This window comes from Triticum urartu, chromosome 7 (genome assembly GCF_003073215.2).
Source record: "Triticum urartu cultivar G1812 chromosome 7, Tu2.1, whole genome shotgun sequence".
Lineage (NCBI taxonomy): Eukaryota > Viridiplantae > Streptophyta > Magnoliopsida > Poales > Poaceae > Triticum > Triticum urartu.
Genome location: NC_053028.1, coordinates 113,300,016 through 113,326,749, shown reverse-complemented (window position 1 = coordinate 113,326,749; position 26,734 = coordinate 113,300,016). Strand labels below are relative to the sequence as shown.

The window sequence follows — 26,734 nt, the reverse complement described above, 5'->3', positions numbered from 1 at the left end:
AGTGCTAAGTTAATCCCAATTAAATTTGCCACTTGTTTTTTAATCAGTTATCTTAGGCAATAGGCGCCAAATTAGATGAAATGTGTTTTGCTAGGTGGTACCTTGATTTGGTAGATAACTTATTACAGATCTTAGGATTATACCTTTGGTAGGGGACAAATAGTTTTTTTGGCGATAGGTGCCCCTAAAATTGCTTCTCGCGGAAGAATCTCTTCATCTAGAGATATTCTAGAAGGTTTTAGTAAGCTAATTGAGAACTTGTTGTCCGTGAGTCTTGTTGGCTGATTTGGCATTGGCCTGCTAGCTGTTGGTTCTATTATAGAAGGTGTTAGTAAGTTAATTGAGAGCTTGTTGTTTACTTTTTGGGATCGGGTTCCACTATGAAAATATAACTGAAGAAGAACCAAAAATATCACATGCTACTGTTTTTCTTTCCTATGAAGTGGATCGTTAATCCTTTGCTCATATTGCTTTAGAAAAATGGCGCCACTACCACCACCACCATGTCGACTATGCAAGTCAAGGTGCGCCAACAGCCTTGCAAATGGCAAGCTGTTCGGCATCTACTTCCAGCCGAGTTTCCGTCATGCGGCGGTAAGAAATTAGATGAAATGTAACAACTATTTTATTTTTAGTGTTGGCATTACTGCATTGTGTCATTTTGCTTTTTTTCACACAGATCGTCCCATGTAATGTGAGGTTGAAATTCAACAAGCTGATAGGATACACTGTGACATTTGAGGCTCCTGGGGGGCCGTACACTCTGGAGGACGAGAAAGGACGCAATATGTCGCAGATTGGAGGAGATGGATGGGCCCGTTTCCTTGCCCGCATGCGTCTTACTAGTGGTGAGTTGATCAGCTTCTCCTTCAAAGCAGAAAGACCCAAGATGGCTGTCATTTATCTCAACCTGGTGGAAGATGATGAAGATGACGAAGATAATGAAGATGACGAAGATGATGAAGATACTAAGGACCCACTCGATGAAGATGATGAGAACCCACTTCATGAAGCCATCGTAGCTCAAAGAATGAGGTTGAGCAAGGAGGAGGTGTGCAACCTATGGGACATAATTCCGCCACGTGATGACTTTGTCGGGGTGCCATTCGTGACCCGCCTGATAAGTACCATGGTCGATCGGCATGAAATGGTATGTCATACTGAATGTAGTAATTTGATGATATATATATGCTTTACTGTTATACTTACAAATGCAAATTATCCGATGATATGCTTAGTGAATCCGATGATATGCTTAGTGAATCCGATGATATGCTTAGTGTAGAGTCCAATGATATGCTTTGTGGAATCTAGTGTAGAATCCAAGGAACTATTAGTAGTGTAGATAATCCATATATACTTATTAGTAGAATTCATGCTTAATTAGTACAAATGCATAGTACTGTGTCTTTTGATAGTGTAGGAATCTATACTTAATAGAAATATATTTGCAAGAGTATGTGCGAGGCTATTTATTAATTGATATGTTTTTCTTATTTAGAAATTGCCAAAGAACCTATCTGTGAGTTGTGGTATCAAGCCTAATGAAGAAGGCTCAGCTGGACTACACCTTACCGCAAGGGGCTCCGTCACCACCTGTACTTACTGCATGGACACAAACGGTCGCACACACTAAAACTCGGTTGGGTGGAAGAGAATCCTCGTTGGCAAGAATCTTCGTGTTGGACAGGCCATCCTAATTACTATCAGGAACACCCACTGCCCAGGCTTGAGGATGATGATCGTCGTCGATACCATCTAGCTAGAACTACATATGTGTGTGTGAATATATCATCTAGAACTACATTTGATGATCATCGTCGATATCATGTAGAACTACATATGATGATCGTCGTCGATATCATCTAGAACTATATATGATGATCGTCATCGATATCACCTTTGTATTGCTTGAGGATGCATATGATGATCGTTATCGAGTAATTTGGAACGGAGCTAGTACTACCTAGTACCTATAATGCTTTATGAAATTGATATCAAGTAGTACCTAGTATCTGAAAATTGCAGTTTATTGAAACTGAAACTGGGTAGGAAACTGGTTAGGAGGCGGGGGAAAATGATGAAACACATAGCAGTAGCGCGGTGCTAGGAATGCGCTACAACTAGGTAATAGTAGCGTGTTCTGGAAAAGCGCTGCTGATATAGTCAATAGTAGTAGCGCGGATGCAAACCGCGCTACTACTAACAGTTAGCTGTAGCGCCTTATTGGTAGCGCGGCTTCCCGTGCTGCTGATAGCCTCAAAACCCGCGCTACTACTAGGGTTTTCCCTAGTAGTGTCATGCCCCGGTTACTTCCGGCTAATGATGAAGCCATGGATTTCTTCAATACTTTGACACTAGGCAACCTCTCGACCCCTCGGTGACCCTCGAACCCTCGGTGACCCTCAAACCTCTACCCTAGTTCCAGACCCTCGAACCCTCGGCGACCCCCACCCTCCTCTTCTTCTCCTTTCTTCTTCTCCTTCCTCTTCTTAATTTTTTTCCTTATTTTCCTTCTTCTTCTTTTTTCAACTATAATGCACTATAAATCAACTAACCTAAAATGCACTAACATAAATCAACTAACTCAACATATGAAGAAGGAAATGTTATCGGAGCGGGGGTATATCGACCCCCCCCCCCTCTTGTATCCACATACATACATCTATACATACATACATCCATCTACGGATCATCATTGGAAAAAATGCATACATCCATGGATCATCATTTCTCATATATATCCATCTATAGCCACATACATATATAAATAGAAAAATGCTATGAAAAAATACATATATGAACAAAAATACATATATACTTGGTAAATATTCTATGAACATCATTTCTCATATATATATATATATATCAATGCATAAATCCATGGATCATCATTGCTCATACATCCATAGTCATATATAAAAACTTTCTATATATGAACAAAAAAACATTTTTGACATCTAAATTTCTTTTATGAACAACTAAAAACATCTGAAAACAGCATATAAGAACATCTAAAAATATCTAAACAAATAGCATATATATATATAACAAAAATAATAAAGGAAAGCTAGGGGTCGGCCGGGCAGAGGGGCATGGAGGCGGCGGCGGGGCAGGGCAGGGGCGCAGGTGCGCGAGGCAGGGCAGCGGTGCGGGAGCAAGGCAGGGCAGTTGCGCGCGGCAGGTGCTCACAGGGGGTGGCGGGGCACGGCGGGCGCCGTCGGGGCGGGCGCGCGCAAGGGCACGGGGAGCGGCGCCGGCGTCGAGGCAGTTGGCGTCGAGGGCGTCGGCGGCGGCAAAGTTGGGCGGCATCGGGCGGCGTCGGGGCGGAGGACGGGTGGCGGGCGGCATCGGATGGCATCGAGCGGTTTCGGGGCGGCGTCGGGGCAGGGCGCGGCGTCGGCGACGGCGACGAGGAGTGGCCTGGTGGCGTCGGGGGAGAATGGGAGCATTTGGGATTTTTCTAAGTGTTGGCTTATATAGCCACATCTTTGGTCCTGGTTGGTGCCACCAACGAGGACCAAAGGGGGGTATTCATACCGGTTCGTCCCACCAACCGGGACCAAAGGGGGGTATTCGTCCCGGTTGGTGCCACCAACGAGGACCAAAGGGGGGTATTCGTACCGGTTCGTCCCACCAACCGGGACCAAAGGGTGGCACAGCAGTGGTGTGGTGGGAGTTTAGTCCCACCTCGCTAGGTGAGAGAGCTCATCACCTGTTTATAAGCTGCGTTGCGGCTCAAGTGCTGAGCTCCTCTCTAATATGCAGGCAGTACTTGCCTACACTTGTCATTGCCATGTTGGGCCTGCGGGCCTGCATCATGGACCATGTACAGATGGGCTTCTAGTCGTATGCAGGCCGTGTGGCCCAGTAGGTGGCATTTTTTATTTTTTCTAGTATTTTTTTGTTTTTTGAATTATTTATTTTCTTTTGATTTTTGCTTTATTTTTTATTCTATTTTCTTCTAGGTCAGAATAATTATAAACTTTTGTTAGTACCATTAGTTTCCAAATTTGAATACTTTAAATTTGAATTCTTTGAAATTTGTATTGAATCACTAGTTTGTGGATAAATTCACTATAAAAATATATTTTGAGTGATTCTTTTTCCTGCTATTTAATATTACTATGTTTTATCATTATATTAAAAAACAGATTTTCCTATTTTAGTTTCTATCAAAAAATTCTTTATGAAAATTCTTTTTTCTACTAAAGTTTCTAAGAAAAAATTCTTTATGATAATTCTTTCTCCTTTTCATGTTTTGATAGTTCTTTCATGCTTTTAGTTGCATAAATTTTATATAATTTAAGTTTAAAAAATACTAGAGGTTTATAAAAGCTTTTTAGTTGATTTCTTTTACTATTAGAGTTTTATAAAAACTTTTTTAGTTGATTGTTTTTGCTATTGAAGAATATTATAGTTTTGTTTTAGTTGATCATAACATAATATTTTAATTGATTATTTTAAGTTCATTATTTTTGCTATTAGTTCATTCTTTTTGCACTAAATGACCCTGAAATTCAAAAGCACTACAAATGAACTCTGAAAAGGTTGAAAGTTGGCATGGTATCATCATTTCACTCACATAGCATGTGCTAAAAAGTTGAGAGGGTTACGGGAAAAACTGGATACACTTCATGTACAAAATGGACAATCTCTTTCGAAGTATCAGGGTTTTGGATGAAAATCCATATGTTACAAAGGGATTTCAATTTTTTTGAACTTATTTGAACTCCAGACTTTTTGTGTGTTCAAAATGCACCATTCAAAGCCACATCATCAATTTTCAACGATTTCTGACTTCATTTGTTATTTTTTCATGCATTTACTGATATTTTTAGCTAAATGACACTGAAATTAAAAAGCACTATATATGAACTCTAAAAAGGTTGAAAGTTGGCATGCTATCATCATTTCACCCACATAGCTTAAGCTAAAAAGTTGAGAGGGTTACGGGAAAAACTGGATGCACTGCGTGCATTATATATAATTATGTGTGTCAAAAACCATTACAGATTCACATGGATAGATAAGTGACCAAATTAATAGAAGTTCATCATCACATTAAAAACAAAGTACATACATAGTTCTCATTGAACAACATATAGCTCTCCAGAGCATCTAGTTAAACCATACATTGAAACTATGTAAAACCTTTCAATGCAACAACAAATGCAATCATAATCACAACCAAGGTAACAATTGATCCAACGGCATAATGATACCAAGCCTCGATATGAATGGCATATTTTCTAATCTTTCTAATCTTCAACTGCATTGCATCCTTCTTGATCTTGTGATCACCAATGACATCCGCAACATGTAACTCCAATATCATCTTCTCCTCCTCAATTTTTTTATTTTTTCCTTCAGGTAATTGTTTTCTTCTTCAACTAAATTTAACCTCTCGACAATAGGGTCGGTTGGAATTTCCGGTTCAACTACCTCCTACATAAATAAAATCTATGTCACATTGGTCGGCATAATTTTCATAAACAATAAATGAACCAAATAGTTAAAAAAGATAATATATACCACATCTGAATCATAGACAGGACGAGGGCGGATACCAAAACCATTGCACTATATAATAAGAAGCAATAATAAAAGTAAGAAAATTAGACAAGTATCTATCTAAAGTTACAATTCTTTTCTTTTCGAAAGAAGATAAGAACAAGAGGCTCACCACGGTGGTGCTGGCGACGAGATCGGCGCGGGCGATCGACGACGGTGAAGACGGGGACGGGACGTGATGGACCGCTGAACCTATGCAAATCTTGGGGAAAATGGAGCTTGGAGGTCGAGCTTCGAGAGGAGAAAGCTTAACTACTGTGGCTCGGGCATTTCATCGAACACCTCATGTGCATAGGAGGTGAGCTAGAGCACCCAAATGCCCTCTCCTCGCCGGCCAGAAAAAACAGAGCATTGTGGAGTGCTCTGCTGCGGCGATGGGGTATATATATGCAACTCATTTGTCCCGGTTCGTGGCTGGAACCGGGTCTAAAGCTCCCCCTTTTGTCCTGCTTCGAGCCACAAACCATGACCAATGTATGTGGGCCAGGAGCGAGGCCCATTGGTCCCGGTTTGTGCCAGGAACCAGGACAAATGTGTCCAGACGAACCGGGACCTATGCCCACGAGGCCCCGGCCGGCCCCCTGGGCTCACGAACCGGGACGTATGCCCCCATGGGTCCCAGTTCGTGGCCGAACCGGGACTCATGGGATGCCAAGCCCGAACCAAAGCCTTGTTTTCTACTAGTGTAGCAAGTGCTTAATAGAACTTGTTTATTTATAGCAAGTACTTAATAGAACTAGTTTATTTATAGTAAGTGCTTAATAGAATTAGTTTATTTATAGTAAGTGCTTAATAGAATTTATTTATTTATAGTAAGTGGTTAATATATTTTGTTAGAAATCAAGTTTGCCCCTGCCTCATCCCTGCAGTAGTCCCCATCGTCGACCCCTTAAGACCTCTAGGTGAGAATAGCCAAATGATAATGTGTTGTAAGTGTCGATGATGAAAATGCTAGTGCTATATAGTTGCCATGCCATTGATGTCGATGATGATGCATTCTAAATATAGAAGATGTCTTGGTCTTCTTGTTTGCAATGTGCCTCCGAGTGGCCTATGTTTTGCAAGAATGTTGATTCGTTTCCGTCCCCGCAAATTTCAGGCGCTCGATATGTCCTGTCTTTAGCAAAGGTCATGCCGAAATTTTTCATGAATTTTAGCATGACTTGTGCTACAATGTAGGGCATATCGAGTGCTTGTGATTTGGCAGAACAGGAATTCAATGATATTTCGACAAAATAAAGGGCATTTTTTCTATGTCATTGCTCGATATATGGAACGGGTTGACTTTAGGTCTGTTTCGGCTCCTTGTGTGTCTTTTAGTGAGGGCCACCATATATATATTTGAGAGAGTAAGAATGCCGACTGTTGTTGTGGGGGTCGGTTCTCCTTCTTCTCTTTGTGCTAGACCTTTGTTACGCACTAGGGGAAGAAGGAGTAGCGAGCATCATCGACGGTCGAAATGGTGAGGGAGTGTCCACCATATATGAGAGAAGAAGAATGCTGACTGTCGTGAGGGTCGATTCTCCTTCTTTCCCTTGTGTTAGATATTTGTAATGCACCAGGGAAAGGAGGAGTAGCGACCATCACCGATGGTCGCAATATCAGAGAGGGAGTGCCCACCATATACGTGAGATGAAAGTTTAGGAAGGAAGACTCGACAGACCTAAAGTCAACCCGTTAGATATTGAGTAATAGTGATATGTGTGTTGAGTTTCCTGGTAGTTGCCTTCGATTGATTTTCAATTAATGTTTCAACTATGAACATAGGAAATGTCCGACGACGGAAGGGAATTCGTTATGTGTGAATACTGCGAAGACGAGCGTGGCCTGTGCGACATGCCTCACCTAGTTGGTGGTAGGCGCTTCAGCATCAAGCTGGATGAGGCCTTCGAAGTGGATACAGTAAGTCACAACGACAAGTATTTTTTCGTAATTAAGCATGACTTCTGCTTCTTTTGCTTCAACTTATAATTTTAATTTTTTGCTATTCTACTACCGTATCCCTGCCATGTAAAAATTTATGTCTTGGATAAGATTGGTTTCAGTACTATGGAAAGTATGGAGGTAAAGAGAGTTCACTTGAGGACCGAGCATGGTTATACTTTTGCCGTAAAATTATACAATGCAGACACCTACACCTATTTTGAATGCAAAAATTGGAGAGCACTATGCAAGGCTTATGCATTTGAGCCCGATATGCTTATCACCTTTGATATTCGTCCGGAAGATGATATTGAAGGTAATATCGACATCTGAGTCAATGTGCAGACGCCTCCAGTTCTACCATTATGTGAGTTTCTCAACCATATTTATTAAGTAATTTATATTGTTTATTTAAAAATAGTTGACAACTAATTTCTATTGAAAACTTATTTCCATTCAAGAAAACCTGTCCAACGCTTGGTAGACAGCACATACTACTGTCCCGGGGCTGAATTAAACTGCGACGAGATAGATCATTCTATTTCATGGCTTGAGAATTTTGATACTGTTAAGACATTTTATTTTCCTGGACGTCAAGATATTAGTACTCAAAACGTGCGAGCACTAGTCTGCGTATTGAACTACGGTCACATCTATTTAGGAATGATGGTAAGATTTTTACTATTTGTCCTCAGAGCATCTTTTGCATATATTATTTTTTAAGCTAAACTTCATTACTAAGTATGTTACTACGATGTTCTTCAACAGGGACTCTCGATGAGTGTTGTGCCTCGTTGGATCGAGCCTAAAGGTCGCATGACATGAGTGCATTCATCACTTCTCGAAGCGATGAAGTCTTAATAGTCAAAGATTGAAGCAAAATTGTGAAGGATCGCAGCAGAGAAGTACTAGGGGGCAGCAATCAGAAGTGCATCCCACAATTAGGAGACAGGTTCATCTTCATGCTCCAATATGATGAAGCAGGAGTGCTACACATGTTTTATGCTATTTTACCTGAGAGAGAGAGCAGCAGGAGTGATTAGCTAGCTAGAATGAGTTTGAAGATGATGATGTGCTACACTATGACTATGATGATTAAATAGCTAGTGTTGCTGGTAATGACTATGATGATTATTAATTATTAGCTAGTGTTGGTGGTGATTATATAGCTACACTATGACTATGATGATTAAATAGTGTTGGTGGTAATGACTATGATGATTATTAGCTAGTATTGTTGGTGATGATATGATGCAAGAATTTTTATATTAATACGATGATGATGTTGATCATGATTAACATTATGATTTGTTATTATGATCATGATTAGTTATTATATCACTGGTGGAAGGAACGCGGATTAGATTCTTGTGAATGGATCAAAAGTGACCAAAAATTGAATTAGTAGGATCGTCGTCCTAATTCAACTTTTGATTCATCCAAATAAATATAATCCATGTTTCTTCCTCACAATGATATATTAATTCATCATGGACATAATGATATAACAACCTCTTAATTGGTACTGTATCAAAATTTGTATAACGACATATAAATACACTACAAATAAAAAAATAAAAAACAGAATAGTAGTAACGCTGGGCAGGAAAAAACGCTACTACTAGTTAGATTAGCAGTAGCGCTTGTATGAAGAGTGCTACTACTAAGTAGCTATAGCAGTAGCGCGGGAGGGAACACAGTAATGCTAAGTGTTAACTATAGCGTCGTATCAGTAGCCTCAGACCCACGCTACTGCTAGGCTTTTGCCTAGTAGTGAGAGTACATGCTTTCAGGGTGTGTCATTGAATTATCCATCATGCTGCTATTTTTCTATTCACAAATAGTTACTTCCAGATCATTTAGTTTGTTGTCTCTGCGATGTTAGGGCTCCTACGATTCAATAGATTTTCATAAGAATTTTGGAGGATTAGAATCCTTAGGAATTTTTCCTATATTGGTTGTTTGATTCATAGGATTGAATCCTATAGGAATTTTTCTAAATATTTTTTTACTACTTCCCATAGGATTTCTAGCATCTACTCAAACCTTTTTGAAAGAATCTTTTGTTTTCCCTGTGATGCAATCAAACAGCCCAAAAATCTTGTAGGGTTGAGATGAGCATGAAATTCCAATCCAAATGTTTTCCATATTTCTCTGTCCTTAGCATCCTGTGAATCAAAGACGCCCTTATAGTGTTAAAGTGAAATTGTTTTTTCAACATAAGTAGTGATGTTGTCCTTGCATTTTGCAGGCCACAACGGTAGTTGTAGTAAATGCCAAAGCTTTCCTCCTTTATAAGTGAATGGGCAAGAACTCAAAGAATGATTCATGAACAAAGGGTGGTGAACAATGACACATTGTATAGAGACTGGAGAGAGAATTTTGGGGTTAGTAAGGGGTGGAAGACAATTTGAATATGTTTTTGGCACTGCATTGATAGCCAGCACCTAGTTGTGAAAACTTGATGATGAATATGTTGTGTTATAGAATGAAGATGCAAGGATTGGGGGGGCATTAGAAAAAAAGATATGCCGTGAGATATTAAAGCGATATGTGGGATATTCCAATCCATTTTACAAACAGGTTGCCGGTTTGTGTAATAGCTGGGCCGCACTGGGTCTTAGCTGCCACCGTGCACACCACCAAGATTCCGCGACACAGTACCGTCGGTGTCTCGTTGCGTCCATGGCACAAATGTCAAATACAACAAAGAAGTTAAGCAACCTATATGAAACCATTTTTATTAGTTATCTGCAAATTGAGATTAATGGTTTTCAAGATAATCATTTTGATGTTTCAACGTTGCATTGACGTGTTGTCATGTTGACACCATAGTCTTCTTTTCCTCTCATACATGCATCCATACAGTGGCCTTAATGTGCTAGTGCTAACTATTAGGGTACTAAAATTTTCCATGTTCTCTCAATTTCTTGACTCATTTTTCTCCGACTCTCATGCAAGAAGACCAGACTAAATGGCAAATAAACTCTTTTTGGCCCCTCCTTGCTTCAACATTTTTATTTTGTGTCACCCTGGATTCTCCTCAAGTAGATTCAACATTATTATTAAAGGGAACCATGTCCAGTGTTTTTTTTAAAAAAAAATAGCAACAGAGCTGCTAAGATTCCATTGGCAGAAGAAGAAGCCGTTGGCTGAAACTGCTTGGTTTTTTTTAAGGGAAACCGGATGAAAACATGCACAAAGGGCACACAACAAGAAGCTAAAGTAGGTAAAAGCACGAGATGACATACAAAAATGCCAAAAGACCGAGAAAACACAAAATAAAAAAATAAGTAGAGACTACCTATGGGGGAATGAGCGTTGCTCGACTTTCGTCAAGAGAAACTGCACACTTGCAACGAGGGTGACGCCCCAGACAAACCACCACCACTAGACATGGAGCCGGCATACCGTCACCATGTGCATTTCTGCATGTCCTAGCTGAAGGGCAACCGGCATCACCGTGCCCCGGATAGAGCCAGCCCAAGTCACTGTGCCCAGGAGCCCATCTAGGGTGCCGCCACGACCAACACCACTACAGCTGCATCTTGCCTGCATCCTGCACCCCGCCAGCAACCACGAGGCGCTGCAAGAGGCTGCCACTGAAGCAGAACACCGAGCATCACCTCGTCCTCTCTCCAACAATGCTAGATTTAGGCCATGGTCACTTGGTCAAAGAAGGTGGGCGCCATGGCCCAAGGCAGCTAGTAGGAGGCCCGAGGCATCTCCTCGACCTAGTAGCACTGCTCCGTCGCAACTCTGTCGCTTGGGCCTAGATCTGGCCCGCAAGCCTGCAGCCACCGCAGCGCACCAGAGCGCCTAAACCCTAAACCCCCACCAGAGTGTTGTGCCTACCAAAACTGATTCATGCACGATCCTTGTGGCCGATGTATGCACGACATAGAAATACAGCGGCAGATATCCCGATGTATGCACGCATGTCCGGCTGGAATTAGTTTATCGTGCATGAGTTGTCTAAGATTTTGTCGTGTGTATAGCACGGCTCTGTGCCTACCCACCACCACGAGCCAAGCCACCATCCCAAACCATGTCCCTGTGAGTGGCGAGGACGAACCTTGGCTTATCCATCCGAGGCACATCATCGGATGGTGATTAGAGGGGTGGGGGTAGAGGAGAGATGCGGGTGACAGCGATTAGGTTTTTTGTTTCTGGCCGCTGTACCACGAGAAAGGGATAGTGTAGCTGGAGCAGCACGAGAAAAAGGACCACCACCGTAGTGCTACACATGGCCACTGATAACGGTGGCGTAATGGGCGCTATCAATGTCAACATCGGCACAGTTGCACCGTTTGCGTTGCATGGGGACACCAGTGTCATGATCAAAAAGGCAAGAGCTGTTCAGATGTTGCCATCACCCTAAATTTCCAAAGCCAACGAGGCAAAGATCATTATTCGTTACTTTAGGAATGCAAAATTGATCTAGTACTCTAGTAGAACAACAAAAATCATACGACAGAGAGTACAGAACGTCCTCTCATGCACGCTCAGACAACGTTGGAGGCTTGGGTACCGTTTGCCTCGTCACGTGTAGCAGCGGCGGCGCCACGAATCATCTCGTCGAAGAAATCCGTGAGGGCGATCTCGTACCCCGGCAGCTTGTTGAACCCCGGGAAGTAGTTGATGTCGATGATGAAGTACTGGCCCCCGGCCTTCCTCCCGCGGATCATGTCGAAGTTGAACAGCTGCAGCCCCAGCGCGCGCCTCAGCCCGCGCCCGACCTCCTCCACGAACCCCGGCGGCGGCATCTCGGCGTCGTCGCCCACGTCGTCGTCGGTGTCGGCGTGCACCGTCGTCAGGCTGGACACGTTGTGGAAGGGCACCGACGCGTCGCCCTCCAGGTGCAGCAGCCGCTCCGCCGGCACGTCCGGCAGGCTGCGCCGCCGCACGCACGTCGCGTGCCCGCCGATCACGTAGATCTTGAACAGCACGCCGCCGTGGTTCACGAACTCCTGGAGGACCAGCGGCGGGTGCAGCACCGAGAGGCCCGCGCGGCGGTAGATGAGCGACATGGCGTGGGAGCTGACGCTGCCGTCGACGTCCAGCGGCTTGGCGATGAGCGGGAACTGGAGCGCGCCCACGACGCCCGGGTCGGTGAGCGACGCGGCGTCGTCGATGGCGACCTGGCGGGGCGCGCCCAGGGAGCCCACGCGGACGGTGGCGTTGAGCTCGGAGACGACGTCGAGCATGGAGCCGCGGTCGAGCAGGCGGCCGATGGCGGCAGGAGGATCGACGACGGGGACGGCGGGGTGGGCCGCGGAGAAGGCCTCCAGCTGCGCGCGCCACGCCTCGTCGTAGAGCTTGTGGATGAGGAGGTGGAAGGGCCCCTGGTCGACGAGGGGGCGGGAGGGGTCGACGGCGACGAGCCGCATGCCGCGCTCCGCTGCCAGGGCGACGAGCGACGGCTGGATGACGGTGTCCAGCTTGTCCGGCTGCATCGCGTAGCCGATGGTGTAGGTGTGCGGCGGAGATCGTGTCGGCGCCGGTGCCTCCTGCTCGGCCGCCATTCCTCCCATGGCTAGCAAGCTTATCTACACTCTGCTCTGCTCTGTGTCTTTGTTTTGTGCCTTTCCCCTGCTCACAGCACGCCTGGATTTATACTCATGGCGGGTTGGTAGGAAGGGCATATTCGTGACGGGCTGGCATACTTTTTCTGCTCATGAATTTCTTCTCGATCAAGCATACAATTATGTTCCTACGCGCCGAATGGGAATCGCGTAGGTGCTTTCGGCTAGTCGGCCGAGGGGTGATCGACATGGAGTTGGACTTCGCCCACCGCAACACATTCGCTAATCGAAAATCTCCGTTTACCCTGCGCTCACTTTTTCTAAGCACCGCTTTCAGTTGAAGAAAGAGAGCCTTGTTAGGCCAGGACCATAAAACGATCACGATATCTGTCTGTGAACACGCCTACAGGAACCGGCCATCTAACCATATCCATATACATATTAAATCAAATTTTAAAAAAAGAATGAGCTTAATGAAAACCTGGCGATTTTAATTTAAACCGGACCAATTGATTACTCCCTCCGTTCCAAAATAGATGACTCAACTTTATACTAACTTTAGTATACAAAGTTAGCTCATTTATTTTGGAACGGAGGGAACACATTTTAAACATATTTTAACTAAACCAAGGTTGAATAAGACTTTTTAACCTAATCTAAATGATCGCCCGTGGTGTCGAAGTCTGTGTCTCACGTCATGTCTTTTCCATGTCCAGCAAACTCACCGGCAGTGTAGCAATGGGAGGGGAAGAATAAGAGTGGCTTACCCAAGCCGTGGTTGCGTTCCATGTGCTACTCTTCATCGCCTGAGTTCGTCGTGTTGATGGCGTTGGATTTGATGGGCTTGCATCCTGGCCATGGCGGCAGGGCATGAACAATTGTGGTGGCATGGTCGACATGGAGCTGGCACTGTCCACGGTCTCCTACGCCTCCTCTTCGACCACCTCCGCTTCGATATATGTGAACATGGCGTCACTCACTATCAGCCCGCATGACGCGCTGACGCCATCGTTCGCAGCGGATCGCAAACGCCGCTAATGGATAGGTACAACGCCCGCTGCTCATTCAGAAAGTCTGGATCCTCCGCGACCATGCCAACGACGGACTCGTTGTTCGCTTTCTCGCCGGCGATTTCCACCTTCATGAACCTGTGCTCGCCGAGGAGCCGGAGATTGTAGCTTTGGTTCTCCCGCGCTTGCTGGGACACCGACACCGGCAGGATAGATATCCGAACCGGCCAACCAACAATGTATGTTGTCAATAACGTCAATTGTATCTGTATTTCCACCTGATCACTTGATCAAAATGTTTCCATATGCTCTCTGCTAAATCAATGAAGCCGGCCAATCTGGATCTTTAAAAAAAAACGTGAGTTGTTGCTTTCAGCCATATTACAGTTGGAGAAATCGATCAAATAAACGCCGACATTTCCTTGCTTAAAGAAGGTTGGTGAAGAGGGATAGGCAGATACAAAATACCCCTATATATTGCTAGTGGTGATCTAGCATCACCGCTAGTCGTTGTGCAGCTTCTCTGGCACTGACAGAATGAATCCCGGTGCCGTTCGAAAACAGAGCTTTGCGCATCAGTAGGCTAACTAGGAATGGAAGGCGTTAGGGAATGCAGCAATGAGACAATTGTTTGTAGCACATGTATCTCCATCGGCCATATCCACGGTGGATTTGATTGATCTGTTGAACGTTTTCTGCAGTGATCAAGCACGGACCACAAGAGCCTCCTCCAAATTTGATGCGTTACGTCACTTCATTGTCGACCTTCTTTCTGTTCGTTCTTTGCCTTAATTTTGCCGTGCGCTAGCGCATGGACTAGGTGATGCTAAAATGGCAGAATCAGATTTAGTAGGATACTAAATAGTCACATTATGGTGGCAACTTGTTCTCGAAAAGGAATATTATGGTTGAAGTTGGATCATTGGTTGTCCTAGTACGTACTGGAGTGTTACATACTGCGAAATAGTGTAATTTCTGTACAAATTTGTCCATAATTTTTTTAAACTATATTGTGTTTCTTCTTTTAGGGTAGTGCCAATACCCTCATTTGATTTTTCTTTAGGAAAACTTCTGTTTTCATTTTTCTCTTAGTTTTCTTATTTTGTACTTGAACTACTCGAACATCTTATATTTAGAAACGAAGAGAGTAGTCTATGTCTTTGTTTATGGAAAAGCAAAAGACCAGCTGAGTGATCGGAAAAATATGCCATTTGTCCAACTGAGGCTCCCTTTTGAGAAACCATAGAGAAATGATATGTCCTTGCTTCCATTGAGATTTACTGGCGAAATTATGGTTTGACACAGTTGCCGTGTATGGTTGCAGGCACTCTAACCATTTGAGTAGAGAAGCAATCGGTCAGATCAAAGCATGCAGTTTTCGAACAACTTAATTGGTGGCGAAACGCAAAGTAGCCCTCTCACTCTTAGGATGCGTATTTACCGACAGGCTTATGATATTTTATTTTGGTATAAAGGATGAATTTTATTGATTCAAAATGAAGCATCAAGTCGATGTAAATACAATGAACACACATTCGATCTGTGCATAGCTATGTGAGTTGCACACAGCCAATACCAACACATACAAAGAAAAAATAAACACGCCGGCAAAGAGCGTCACGTAAGACCAAAGTTATTCCTAAGCGAGAAAAAAGAGCAAACAAAATAGCGATCGGCAGACTAGAACGACAACCGTATCCACACCAACCATCTTTTGATACCACAAGGATAATAATGTTCTTCAATAGCAACGTCTTTAAGAAGGAAACGACGCTCAACCGTCATCCTCACCGGATCCAACCACCGGAGGCTAGATTTCAAGGTTTCACCTTGAAGAACAGGTCCAAGCATATTCAAGCAATGCCTTCAACAAGGTAACGACGCAAAAAATATCGCCGTTGACAGGTATAGCCCACTCGAATCAGACCTAAGTTTTTCACCCCGGAGCTCGAGACTGGGTACTCAAAAAGCACCACCAAATGGGAGTCAACCATGTGTTATCACCACCACTTTTCCACAATCCCGTCAACTACATGCGCCGGGCTAGAAACCCCATTGTTGCCACTTCACGACCATATCCTCTTCACCAGTCGCCGTTCATAGATTGCATCTCACCACCGAAGGCAAACTGGCCGGAGTGAGTGCCACCAAACCCACAATGGAGTCTTTCTGCTGCATCCTGCAACCTTGCTAGAACAAGCCACCGGCACTAGGCATTAGATCTATAGAGAAGAATCCTCACGAAGATGCATCGGTGGCACCACAATCTATAGCTCAAGTGAGATAACACCACCACATGCAGTAACTTGCTCCCCGTCGTAGGGAATAATTCCGAGGCCAGACCACCGCATGCATCCAAGGCGAGCGGCGTGTCCTCATCGACTCCCCATGGGCTTATGGTCTGATGGCAGAGTTTCAGATGTAAAAATATGTGTCGGATGTGAAAAACAATTGTACTGATCAGACCATGTAGTTGTTGAACTGAATTTAGCAGTAGATGTACTTATTTTTATCAAAAAGACTAGATTAGTTATTGGAACCGTCCAACCAATAATGTATGTTGCCAATAATGTCAATTACTGCTTGTAGCAATGGTACAATTGCAGAAATTTATCAAATAAACGACAACATCGGTTTACTTAAGTGAGTGGTGAAGAGAGATAGTCAGGTTCCCCTATATATTTGTCGTGACGTAGCATCAACACAAGTCTTGTGTGGCTGCTTCTTCACCAATGTGAACCTTGGTACAGTTACAAAATGCAGCTTGGTGTGACATTGAGAGGCTAATTAGGAATGGAAGGTGTTAGGAATGTAACGAATGAAGCAACGAGATAAAAAGTTGTAGCACATGTAGCTGTTGTGTTCACAGTGCAAGAGGTGTCTAGTGTGCTGGATCGTTGCTTTAAAATTTTGATGCACGGGACGGACACGCACCACGACAAACCTCCTTAAAATTGGATTTGTTCTACCGACATACAATGTCTTTCTCTATACTGTTCCGCTTGTCACATGCCTTAATGTTGCCATGTACGAATTAGGTAGGATGGTAAACTTCGTGGTGGTCAACTTGTTTTAGAAAACATTGTGGATGGCCAACTCACTTAAATTGTTAGGGAGCCTCTATTTATCAGTGAGTTCATTTTCTATTTGTCTCTAGGCCGAATATCTGGTCCAATTGTGCAACGACGGGTGTGATGCTCTGAATTTTTTATTCAGTTCCCAGTAATTCGATCAATTCCCTTTGATTATTGGATGCAATATATCTGCTGGCTCACTACCAATGTCAATTCCACACCTCCCACAGCCATGGGTTTCAGTGAAGGGAGACTTAACATACTCTATGTTGATTGGTTGATGGGCATGGGATTTCATATGGGAAGGAGAAAGGGAGTAGGCATGCCGAATTCTCAAAGATTTCTTCCTCAGGAACCAGGATAATTTAAGTGAGGAGAGGGAATTAGTTGCCCACCAAACCCATGAAGCTGGGAAAAACCTTGTGTCCCCTATTAGCATCATATCAAGGTTACCAGCTCAGGACCCCCTACCGAAATCTCCCGAAATCAACTTCGATAGTGCCAGGAGCAGCGCTGGTCGCAGATGAGTAAGAGGCGCACCCGCAGTTCTATGCCAACATCTAGCACGAGAGTAGTGGCTCCGAATGTATTCCATGCCGAGACATGGGTGGCCACCCGATAACCATGTCACTGGTCTAAGGTGGGAAGCCGTACCACCAGTCTGCTATTGTCTTTTTGCCCTAGCGAGAGTACTGGCAGATATGGACTATCGATCGATCTGTGATCGAGATACCGATTGAATACCGCTCCCTCCAGGGTGAAAATTCTTGTCCTGGTCCTTTATTGGTCTAGGTCAGCAACGACAGACTTGCGTTATTACCTTCTTGAAGGCAGTGCCTTCTTGTTGTGGTGCCGGTCTTCATTAGTTGGCCTCGGCAACGGATGAAAATCCTTGTCCCGACTGTCCCCGCCAGACATGATGACGGCGGCGTGAGGAAACTGATGTTGCTATGGAAGAAGTCAACTTCGTCATTGGTGTTCTTTAATATCTTGTAAAGTTTCGACCCTGGTTAACTTTGTTATGTTTTTTTCGAAAAGGGGGACTCTTCGGCCTCTACATCAGAATGATACATACGGCCATCTTATTAATCAAATAAAGAAGTGCCAACAAGATTTCATAGTCTTCAAAAATAATGAATAGCAAAGAAAGCTCACATAGAGCTAAAAAGAGGCTAGAAACACCGAAAAATGCCAATAGCGGCCGCGCTGCAGGCAGGCCGCTATCTCTGGGCGTCGCTTTCCCATATGGATCCGTGCTGCCAGTGTATACACCACGTATTTGATTTATTTTTGGCCCGTATTGGCCCAGCCATGGCCCACGCACATGCAGAAGGGACCTAGGCCTCAGAGGGAAAGCTGACATGTACTTGATGGGCGGCCTTCGTTTGGTACCTGTTCGGAGATGTGCGTGCATGCATGATTCGTAACAAGCGTTGGACATGGGCGACCACACGTTCAGCAAGTGATGACGTGGATCACTATCGTCCAGCCAACACACACTTTTCGCCCACATGTTTGTTACCAGGCACCAAGCATGTTTAACTGTTTCGACCATTTGACTTTGCTTGACACTTTTGACAGTATTACTAGCTAATTACAGATTCACAAAACAGTATCACAATCATGCCACGACATTTTTCATTTGTTCATCAAGTTAGAGAAAGTGGAACAAGTTTAGGCAGCATCATATGTTAGATCAGCGATTTTTCGCACAGAAAAAAGAATCGCCGTCATGTTCACGTTTGTATGTTTACTCTAACCAAAACAACCCAATTAGTGGCCCTGATCTACACGAGGTACAGGTTTCGTGGAACAGCACACATCCGTGCAGGCCGGGTCGCTTTCCCCTGAGACGTCTCGTCACGTAATTTACTACGCCCTCACATCACCCCTCGTCCTTGTCATCTACCTCCACCCACCTCAAGCAGAGGCAAGGCAAACACAGGTCTCTGTTCTTCGCCGCCCAAGGAGAATCCACCAGATGGACCAAGGCGGACGAAGAACCCCCTCGCCGTAGAGCTGGTCGACAGCGGCGAGGCTTGTCCTTCTCCGTCAGTCTAGCAGGGTAACATCCCAAGTAGGGCAAGAGGTACTCACCCGAATCACACCCCTAGCATTTAAATGTTCGATTGTAATGCTCGCTCGCCATTGTTCTTAGATCTTGCTTTCATTATCTAGGTTTTTCATTCAAGGGTGGATTAGTCGTAGAGGGCGAAGATGTCTGACTTATTTAGCGGGATCCAAGCAGCTATGGTTATCAATTGAGTAGAGAATAGTGAGCAGTCACCTGAAGATTGGAACAGCGACTGTGATGGATCCGGTGGTTCAACAGGTTTGACTGGCACCCCGTGCTTCACGTCCAGGCTTTCTTTGCTAAAAGTTGGATCGGTCATAGGCCAGTTTAGTGATTTTAAGCGGCAGTTAGTCAGGGGAACCGGTTTTGATGGAATGTTAGAGCTTAAATCATGGCAGAAGATCAGCCTTAAGTACAGCGCGTACCTAATGGACAGAGTTGATGTAGATTCCAGCATAATAAATCTAGAGGGCCAAGGTGTTCTTGGATTATGTGACCAGCACCTGAACTATGTCTTTGGCATCCCATGTGGAAATTCAGTCATACAAGGTGAAGGCGTAGAGCCGTCTGAAGCATGTATTGAGTACACGCGTGTGTCTGCATCATTTAGCGAGAGAGGCACGCACAATCTTAAAGCAGCTGAGGCGTACTTAATTTGAGACATAACAGAATCATCCCCTCAAATAGAGCAGGACTGTTTCAAAATTGCTTTTGTTATTTTTGTAGTCGGTCATGTGCTTGCCCCCACTGCTAAGCACGATTACATATCCATAGACTTCTGGGCTGCACTGAGTGATATCAGCAAGATAAAGGATTGGAATTGGGGAGGATATGTACTCAAGAATCTGTTCCAAGCTGTTAAGAAGTTCAAGGCAGATGTGTCCAAGAGAAACCCAACCGTCCACATAGTTGGTTGTCATCTGTTCCTGCAGGTATTTTCATGAAGTACATTTTTGCACATTCACATTATTCAGAATCGGCATGCTAATTTTTTTTTGCTTACTGGTGTTTGTATCACATCTTTTCGTACTAGACAGCCTTGATCTCGGTGTTCTAAACATGCTGCGAGACATGACGCCGCGGATAGGTCTGTACGACTACGATTTGATGAAGAAGATGGTGGACAAAATTACAGTTAATGTTGGCGCCGGTGAAGTTTCCTACCACGGTGCAACGGTAATCACTCCCCCACACAAGTGCTAAATATATTTTCAGTTTGCACATGCAATTATTTGTCATCCATGTCATGCAATGACCATCTTCGCAACTCAACAGGTACGGACCGAGCTGTCAGTGAGCAATCTTATTAGCTTCCCTTCTAAGGAAACTTTCACAGCGAAAGCAGCAAAGCCGGCGCCCAGAAGGGCAAATGCCACATACGCGCCGATGTTGCGAAGTAGTTATACCAAAACCGGGCCGCAGGAGTTTTCAAATTACATACGAACATGGTACCCAAGCATTGTAAGTCACTTCTATTCAGTTAAGAAAGCATCCACACATTTTGTAGCATCAACTTGTCACCCCTCGCATCTAACCCCATTTTTTATGTGTAACATATAGTCAGCGGAGAAGCTTGGTATACTTCTGCGGGAGCAGAACGCCCGTGGCCTAGCAAGCATATCAGAAATGCGTCAAGTGTTCCAGTCCAATATGTTTACTTTCACAGACAAGCTTATGGCATGCTTAGCAGATAGTTGCACTTGTTGCAAGGCACATGGGAACAAAAAGTGCATCTTGGAAAAGGACGGCACAAACACTTGTGATGCACCGCCTCATGTACCAACTGACCAAACTCAATTCAGCACCCCATTAGTCAGCAAGATAGGTCCTCGACTACCACCACCAGGCAACCCTGCAGGTAAACAATCCATCATGCTTACGTTTTCAACATTGAAATGCATATAAACGATTATCCAATCTCACACTACTCATTCTCCCTTGGCAGGTTGCCTATCTGCCAATAGTTCCGCGTCTAGGAAAAGGGATGGAAGTTTATCATCAAGCGTACAGTCGGGCACAGCAAAGAAAACATGTTCACGTGAGGCGCAGAACGTCCTCGCCGCAACACCAACATATGGGCAAGAACCACTCAACCAAATTGCCATATCCCAGGATGCAAGCCTCAATGAAATTGCAAGCAAGATCGTTGCATTTTACGACAACCTTACAGCCATCTTGGTTACTTACTATGCTGAGATGCGGCCAGCCCCCGGGTTCATATTGTTTGGATCAACCACCGATAGAGCACATGTGAAGATCGATCTACCTCAATGCAATTTTGGAAGAGATCCGTGGGTAGCTGGATCAGTCCCAGTACCACCAAATCCAACTGTACTCAGGGCCATAAGAGACTGGATGACTGCAGCCTCGATGCTAAACCTTGAGAGGCAAGAACGCATCCCCTGTGCATTAAAGATTTTACTGAATGCTCACAAGAATTTTTCGTCTTCTCATTTAGTAACTGCATCTTTCCAATCAAATCGCTGCAGGAAATGGATCATGCATCCTAAGCCAAGACTCATAGCATTAGAGGGGGTTGAAATCCAACGTCAACTTGCATCTAACGATGCAATGACCCATGAGATGGCTACAGCTATTTTCCGCAGGCTTGGCCAGATTGACTCGTTTTTCTCAAAGGACACTCCTGGACTGATATGGAGGAAATTCCTCGAGCCTGACTTTGCTGTGAGTATTTCCAGCACCTCCCCTTAATTCTCCACCCTTTTCTGTCTTGATGACAACCCCCCAAACCGCATATGTGCAGACAACTGTTTTGGCGAATGCCGACCCATTGACTGTACACTCAATCAGGGGTAGCTTCCAAGAAGGAACAGCATCCTGCAATCCAGCTTCGTGCCGAATGGTAGGTGTTTTTAGCAGAGCTAGTGTCAATTTTTACGATTCCAACTCACTGATATGCCTATATATATGCAGTGGTACATCCCGACGATACTACCTGATTGTTGGACTGTATATGCATTTGATATGCTGCGGAAAAGAATCATCGTATTCGACCCAACAATTGGGCCATTTGGGTATAGCAATCGGCGAGTCAGCATGCATGAATTTGTTAGCAACAAACTGCATGCCGCGTTGTTCACATGCCTCCAGAATTTCTTCAGCTCTTGGCATTGTGAATCAAGCCACTGGGGGCGCACTTTTCCGATCATAATGAGGGAAAACATTGAGAAGTATGCACTTTGACTGTCGACCACCCGACCTTCATAATTAACAGATATATTTGACTGATTCTTTTAACTGTTATTATTGTCTTCTTCGTCCCTCCGAAATGCAGAGAGCAGACCGGGCTGTGCGCCACCTTTTTTGCATGGAATTATGACGGCGACAAACTGCAGACACCACTGAACAAAGTATGTTTCTAATAGGTCATACCGTATGGAAACTGCATGCTTGTTTTTTTTTGCTAATTCACACCATCTCTTCCTCTAGGACATGCTCGCATCACATAGCAGCTTGATGATCTACGAACTAATGAGGATGCAAGGTAACCAAACTCCAGTGGAAAACGACGCCCTTGAAGCTGTCAAAGGATCGTTCATTGCTCTTTAGAAAAACTTACCTTTCTTTGAACGTCCCTAACTATTGGAAAAACCTCTCTATCTGGTTTGTAACAATCATTTAGGACAGACCTGGACCAAAACTATGTCTGATTATCGACTCCCTCGTATTGTATCAGATGCGAATCTTTTTTAGCATGGCTGGTAGAAGCAGGAGTTCATATGCAACTATTATGCAATATATTAGAAGTTCATACATATTAGAGGTACAAGATAAACATCTTAGGAGACAAGCAATGGCAACTGCTCTACTACATCTGCTAGGGTTACAATTATCACATCTGGAGCACAATCTTTCACATCTAGAACACAAGGCTTACACCTACTTGTGGATGCAGTTACAAGATTGTTGCTCCTAACCATAGAAGCACTTGTAACAGAATGCTGCCAGCAGCACGAACATTGCAAATGCCTTCACGTAGCCAGATCCTTGATTTAGAGCTAAATTATCTGTAGGAGCAGGAGCAACTTCTAGCTGGGGAGTTTGGTGTTGTGGCACTGCACTTGCTGCATCACGCAACTCTGAGCTGATCCTCTCTAACTGACGCACCCTGTCGCGGAGATCAATGATGAGTTGTTTGAGGAATGGTTCCTCAATTGGATCGTCATGCCACTCGTACATTTCACAACCTCCCATCTGACGGGAGTTGAGCACAAAAAAATGTCAGTGGGGAAGAACCAAGAATCAGCCAAGGCAGCAACCAAAAACGACAGTTATCAGGACACATACCCGTGACTTGGCGCATGTCTTGTATCTTCTCCCAGGGTTATCGTCGCTCCAGGAGATCCACATGGCAGCCTTGGGTTTCTCCTTGCACCAGCATGGCGTCGCAGGTTCATAGTCCAGTGGACCCACCCTGTATCTCACCGGTGACCTGCTTGGGGAGGCCCAACGCCTCTGGGATGAAGAAGCACACCTTGAGCTCGAAGAGAATGACGAAGACATTTGTTGGGGAGGATTTGATGCTGGTGGAGTGAAGCCCAACGGAGTGTAGGCAGCATGCTGTATATATAGCCAAGGGCTCCCACCAACGGTCACTTTTTGAAAGGAGTGGTGGGCAACGGCTCTCACCTGTGTTTTTCTAATTGTTTTGCATGGCAGGCCCGTCACGTGCCAATGGCACTCTTGCCAGCTTCCACGGTAATTCACGGATAGTAATGTTAACATTTTCAAACCGCATAATTGCAGGCACGCTAAAACTTTGGCACACATCATTCTTAACAAACACTTGCTAGTCATAGGTTTCAATGGCTGGTACAGTTCCATGCCAAAATACTTATAGAATTACTAGGTTCAACACACGACACAGTGCAAAGCACATGACACAATGCATGGGCTTACAGAACTGTCAACAAGACAGTTACAAAAAGGGCAGAACAATTGATCCTCACGCTAGAGAATAAAACATGTCCTTGCCAGAAGCAGCTCCAAAAGCGCGACACGTCGACAGCAAGGAGTCCAGCGTTCTACTCCTCCTCCTCCACTTCCTCCATGAATCCTGGGTGATCAGCCGTGTTGCCCGAACAGGCTAGTGTCTCATAGAGCATCCTCCTTCGACGCAGTGGAAGACCAACCTTTGGCACCACACGCGAGCAAAACGGTCAGTTGATAATTTTTTTCATTATGAGCACTAATGCATCTACACAAAAAGGTTACGTAGGTAGTTGGAATCTTACATGCGGAACGGGTTCCTCCAACTCATAAGCGTTGAAGTTGTCAGCATAGTATGCAATGTAGCCAGGCGATTCACCGCTGCAAATCACAATACGATGAGGAAGTTGGTTAGCATCACACCTAGCAATAAAAAGCGTGAAATGATGTACACGTGCACCCACCTGCCGCAAGCTATGTGCATATCAATGTTGTACCGAACAGTCCATTTGGAGATATCCATGTCCCAGCCATCCAACAATAAGGTGCCCAGGATTTTGAGTCCTTTAAGCAGCATGTGAACTGTTGACCCATGCTTCGACTCGTACACTGGGGATCCCACCTGTGTGTAGAATGGGTCCATCACCGTGACCCTGGTCAGCTCCATGTCGAAGGCGTACAGGGACCAATCGTGAGCAAGCCACACAGGGATCAAGATCTGCAGTGCATGCACGCAGTTTTAGTGTTCCAGCCATATAGAAGAAATGAAGATGCCGGTAGAAACGTAGGATTGTACGTACCAGACGGCACATGCATAGTGGGAAACCAAGCTTGGGCGTCGAAAGCAACCCAATGAGCACAACGCGCGCGTGCTCAGTATCAATATTTTCCATATGGAGCTGCAAAAAATACATGCACGCAAATCTATTAGTTTGAATCACCATTCACTCGCAGTCCATATCATTTTTTCTGCATGGGCTGAACTTACCGAAACATCAGGTGGTAGTAATCCTCTCCAGTTTGGGAGATCAACTCTCTGCATCATGCTCCTCTCCCTGTCGTTCCATCCACGCACCCATGCATTAAGGCCTGTGTACATCATCTCACCATGCAAGCTGAATTGGTACTTCATCTTATGCCCATCCAGCCTGAGCACCGTGGGGTTGTGATGCTCGAACCAAGTTCTATTTAAGGACAAGAATTACTCACACGGTTAGCAGCAACCAAGTTCACACTTTCAATATGCAGACGTGCAATCATTGGAAACAAACGCACCTGCTGAGCTCAGACGGCTCAGTGAGGAGTGCAACGTTCTCATACAAATCAACACATACATGGTTTGGGTAAAAAATGCTGTAGATCCAGCTCAAATGGAGAGTAGCCGTAATCACGTGCAGGTGGCAAAGCTGGAACAACCGCTACAAGCACGTCAACACACATACGTTAGCTAGACGACTTTTAAATTGTTTGAACAAGTCAACCACATGTTTGCACTAACCAAGAGGGGCCGGCTTGCTTTGTTCCCCTACATGAGGCAGTGCCAACCTCCTGTTCCCTATTGGCGTGGTCGTGGCAATTCCTGCAGCCTGGTCATTTTGTAGCTGCAATGCATCCGGCACAACAGTTGCACAGATCAAAGAAGGATGAAGCTCTCATCATAAGCGAGGCACTTTTTTGTCAGCGTCGAGGATTTAACTCATCGGGTTAACAACATTACCTTCAGTCATATCAGTGTCAACAGGCGCCACCATCGGATGAAGCTCTCTAGAGGAAGAACCTCCCACTCCCAGCACCTCATGCATGGTGGTCTGTCTAGTGCACCTACGGTACACCACTGTTTTCAAGATGGGCAAGGCACCCATGTGAGCGCATGCAAGCTATCTGATCATCAATGCATTTTTTTAACCATGTAAAGGATATCGTCACTCACCGTCAATAGCCGGCCCCTTTCCTTTGTGGTCCACAATCATAGGCTTCTCCTCTGGTTCATCAACTGGCCCGTGGACAGCAATTTCTGCATACAAAATCAAGGCACACTCAATTTAGTTTAGTACCCTCACACAATCAAGTTAACTTCGGGATCATCAGTCATTGTCACTACCTTTCCCAAGCAAACTCACATGCACCCAAGGGCATGCGTTCAGGTCAGCTCCTTGCACCGCCGTGGTTGCAGCGGCCACACCAGGCGTTTCTGAAAAGAACAGGCAACAAAATGGTGATCAGATTTTTTGTGGCCAACCAATGCTTTTTTGGAAAACTATTTGGTTTTTGTTTCGAGGGGTACTACGCACCTGGTTGGACACGTATGGCCTCTTTAACAACAACCACTGACATCAAAGACCTCGCAGCTTCGCGTGAAGTTTCAGCCAGATCTTGGGCAACATCTAAGCAATAAACAAGAACAAAATCAGCATGACAATCAAATGACAATCAGTATTGTTTCGCATGGCTTTCGAACAATCAACCAAAAACACAACCCCACAGCGACCTAGGGTCCATGGCTCACGCACACCATGCATGGATGGCCCACGTATGTCATGCATGCAGGAGTAAACAAACCCGTGCGTAGCGCTCGCCCATGCATGCATGCTCTCCCCGTGCGCA

At 44.7% G+C, this 26,734-nt stretch overlaps 2 protein-coding genes and 1 long non-coding RNA gene across 3 annotated transcripts; 2 read left to right on the top strand and 1 right to left on the bottom strand.

The window, feature by feature from the left end:
• Positions 1 to 11,834: 11,834 nt before the first annotated feature.
• LOC125523690 (inositol-tetrakisphosphate 1-kinase 4-like) lies at positions 11,835 to 13,208 on the bottom strand. Its single transcript, XM_048688750.1, has one exon. The coding sequence runs from the start codon at positions 13,029 to 13,031 to the stop codon at positions 12,003 to 12,005; it is 1,029 nt and encodes a 342-aa protein (XP_048544707.1). The 5' UTR covers positions 13,032 to 13,208; the 3' UTR covers positions 11,835 to 12,002.
• Positions 13,209 to 19,128: 5,920 nt separating this feature from the next.
• LOC125525459 lies at positions 19,129 to 20,104 on the top strand. The gene is made up of 3 exons (XR_007291304.1): positions 19,129 to 19,195; positions 19,285 to 19,438; positions 19,907 to 20,104. It is a non-coding gene; the product is annotated as an uncharacterized LOC125525459 (long non-coding RNA).
• A 147-nt stretch (positions 20,105 to 20,251) lies between these two features.
• LOC125518507 lies at positions 20,252 to 22,750 on the top strand. Its single transcript, XM_048683331.1, has 8 exons — positions 20,252 to 20,356; positions 20,456 to 20,641; positions 20,741 to 21,038; positions 21,126 to 21,865; positions 21,945 to 22,043; positions 22,115 to 22,371; positions 22,476 to 22,551; positions 22,631 to 22,750. The coding sequence occupies exons 1-8, from the start codon at positions 20,252 to 20,254 to the stop codon at positions 22,748 to 22,750; spliced, it is 1,881 nt and encodes a 626-aa protein (XP_048539288.1).
• The last annotated feature ends 3,984 nt before the right edge of the window (positions 22,751 to 26,734 follow it).

Bases quoted from the DNA above. Each gene is read 5' to 3' on its own strand.
- LOC125523690 (XM_048688750.1), bottom strand. From the start codon at position 13,031: ATGGGAGGAATGGCGGCCGAGCAGGAGGCACCGGCGCCGACACGATCT.
- LOC125518507 (XM_048683331.1), top strand. From the start codon at position 20,252: ATGACGCCGCGGATAGGTCTGTACGACTACGATTTGATGAAGAAGATG. The intron at 21,039-21,125 runs GTAAACAATCCA...CTCCCTTGGCAG, and splicing joins ACCACCAGGCAACCCTGCAG to GTTGCCTATCTGCCAATAGT. The intron at 22,372-22,475 runs GTATGCACTTTG...TCCGAAATGCAG, and splicing joins ATGAGGGAAAACATTGAGAA to AGAGCAGACCGGGCTGTGCG.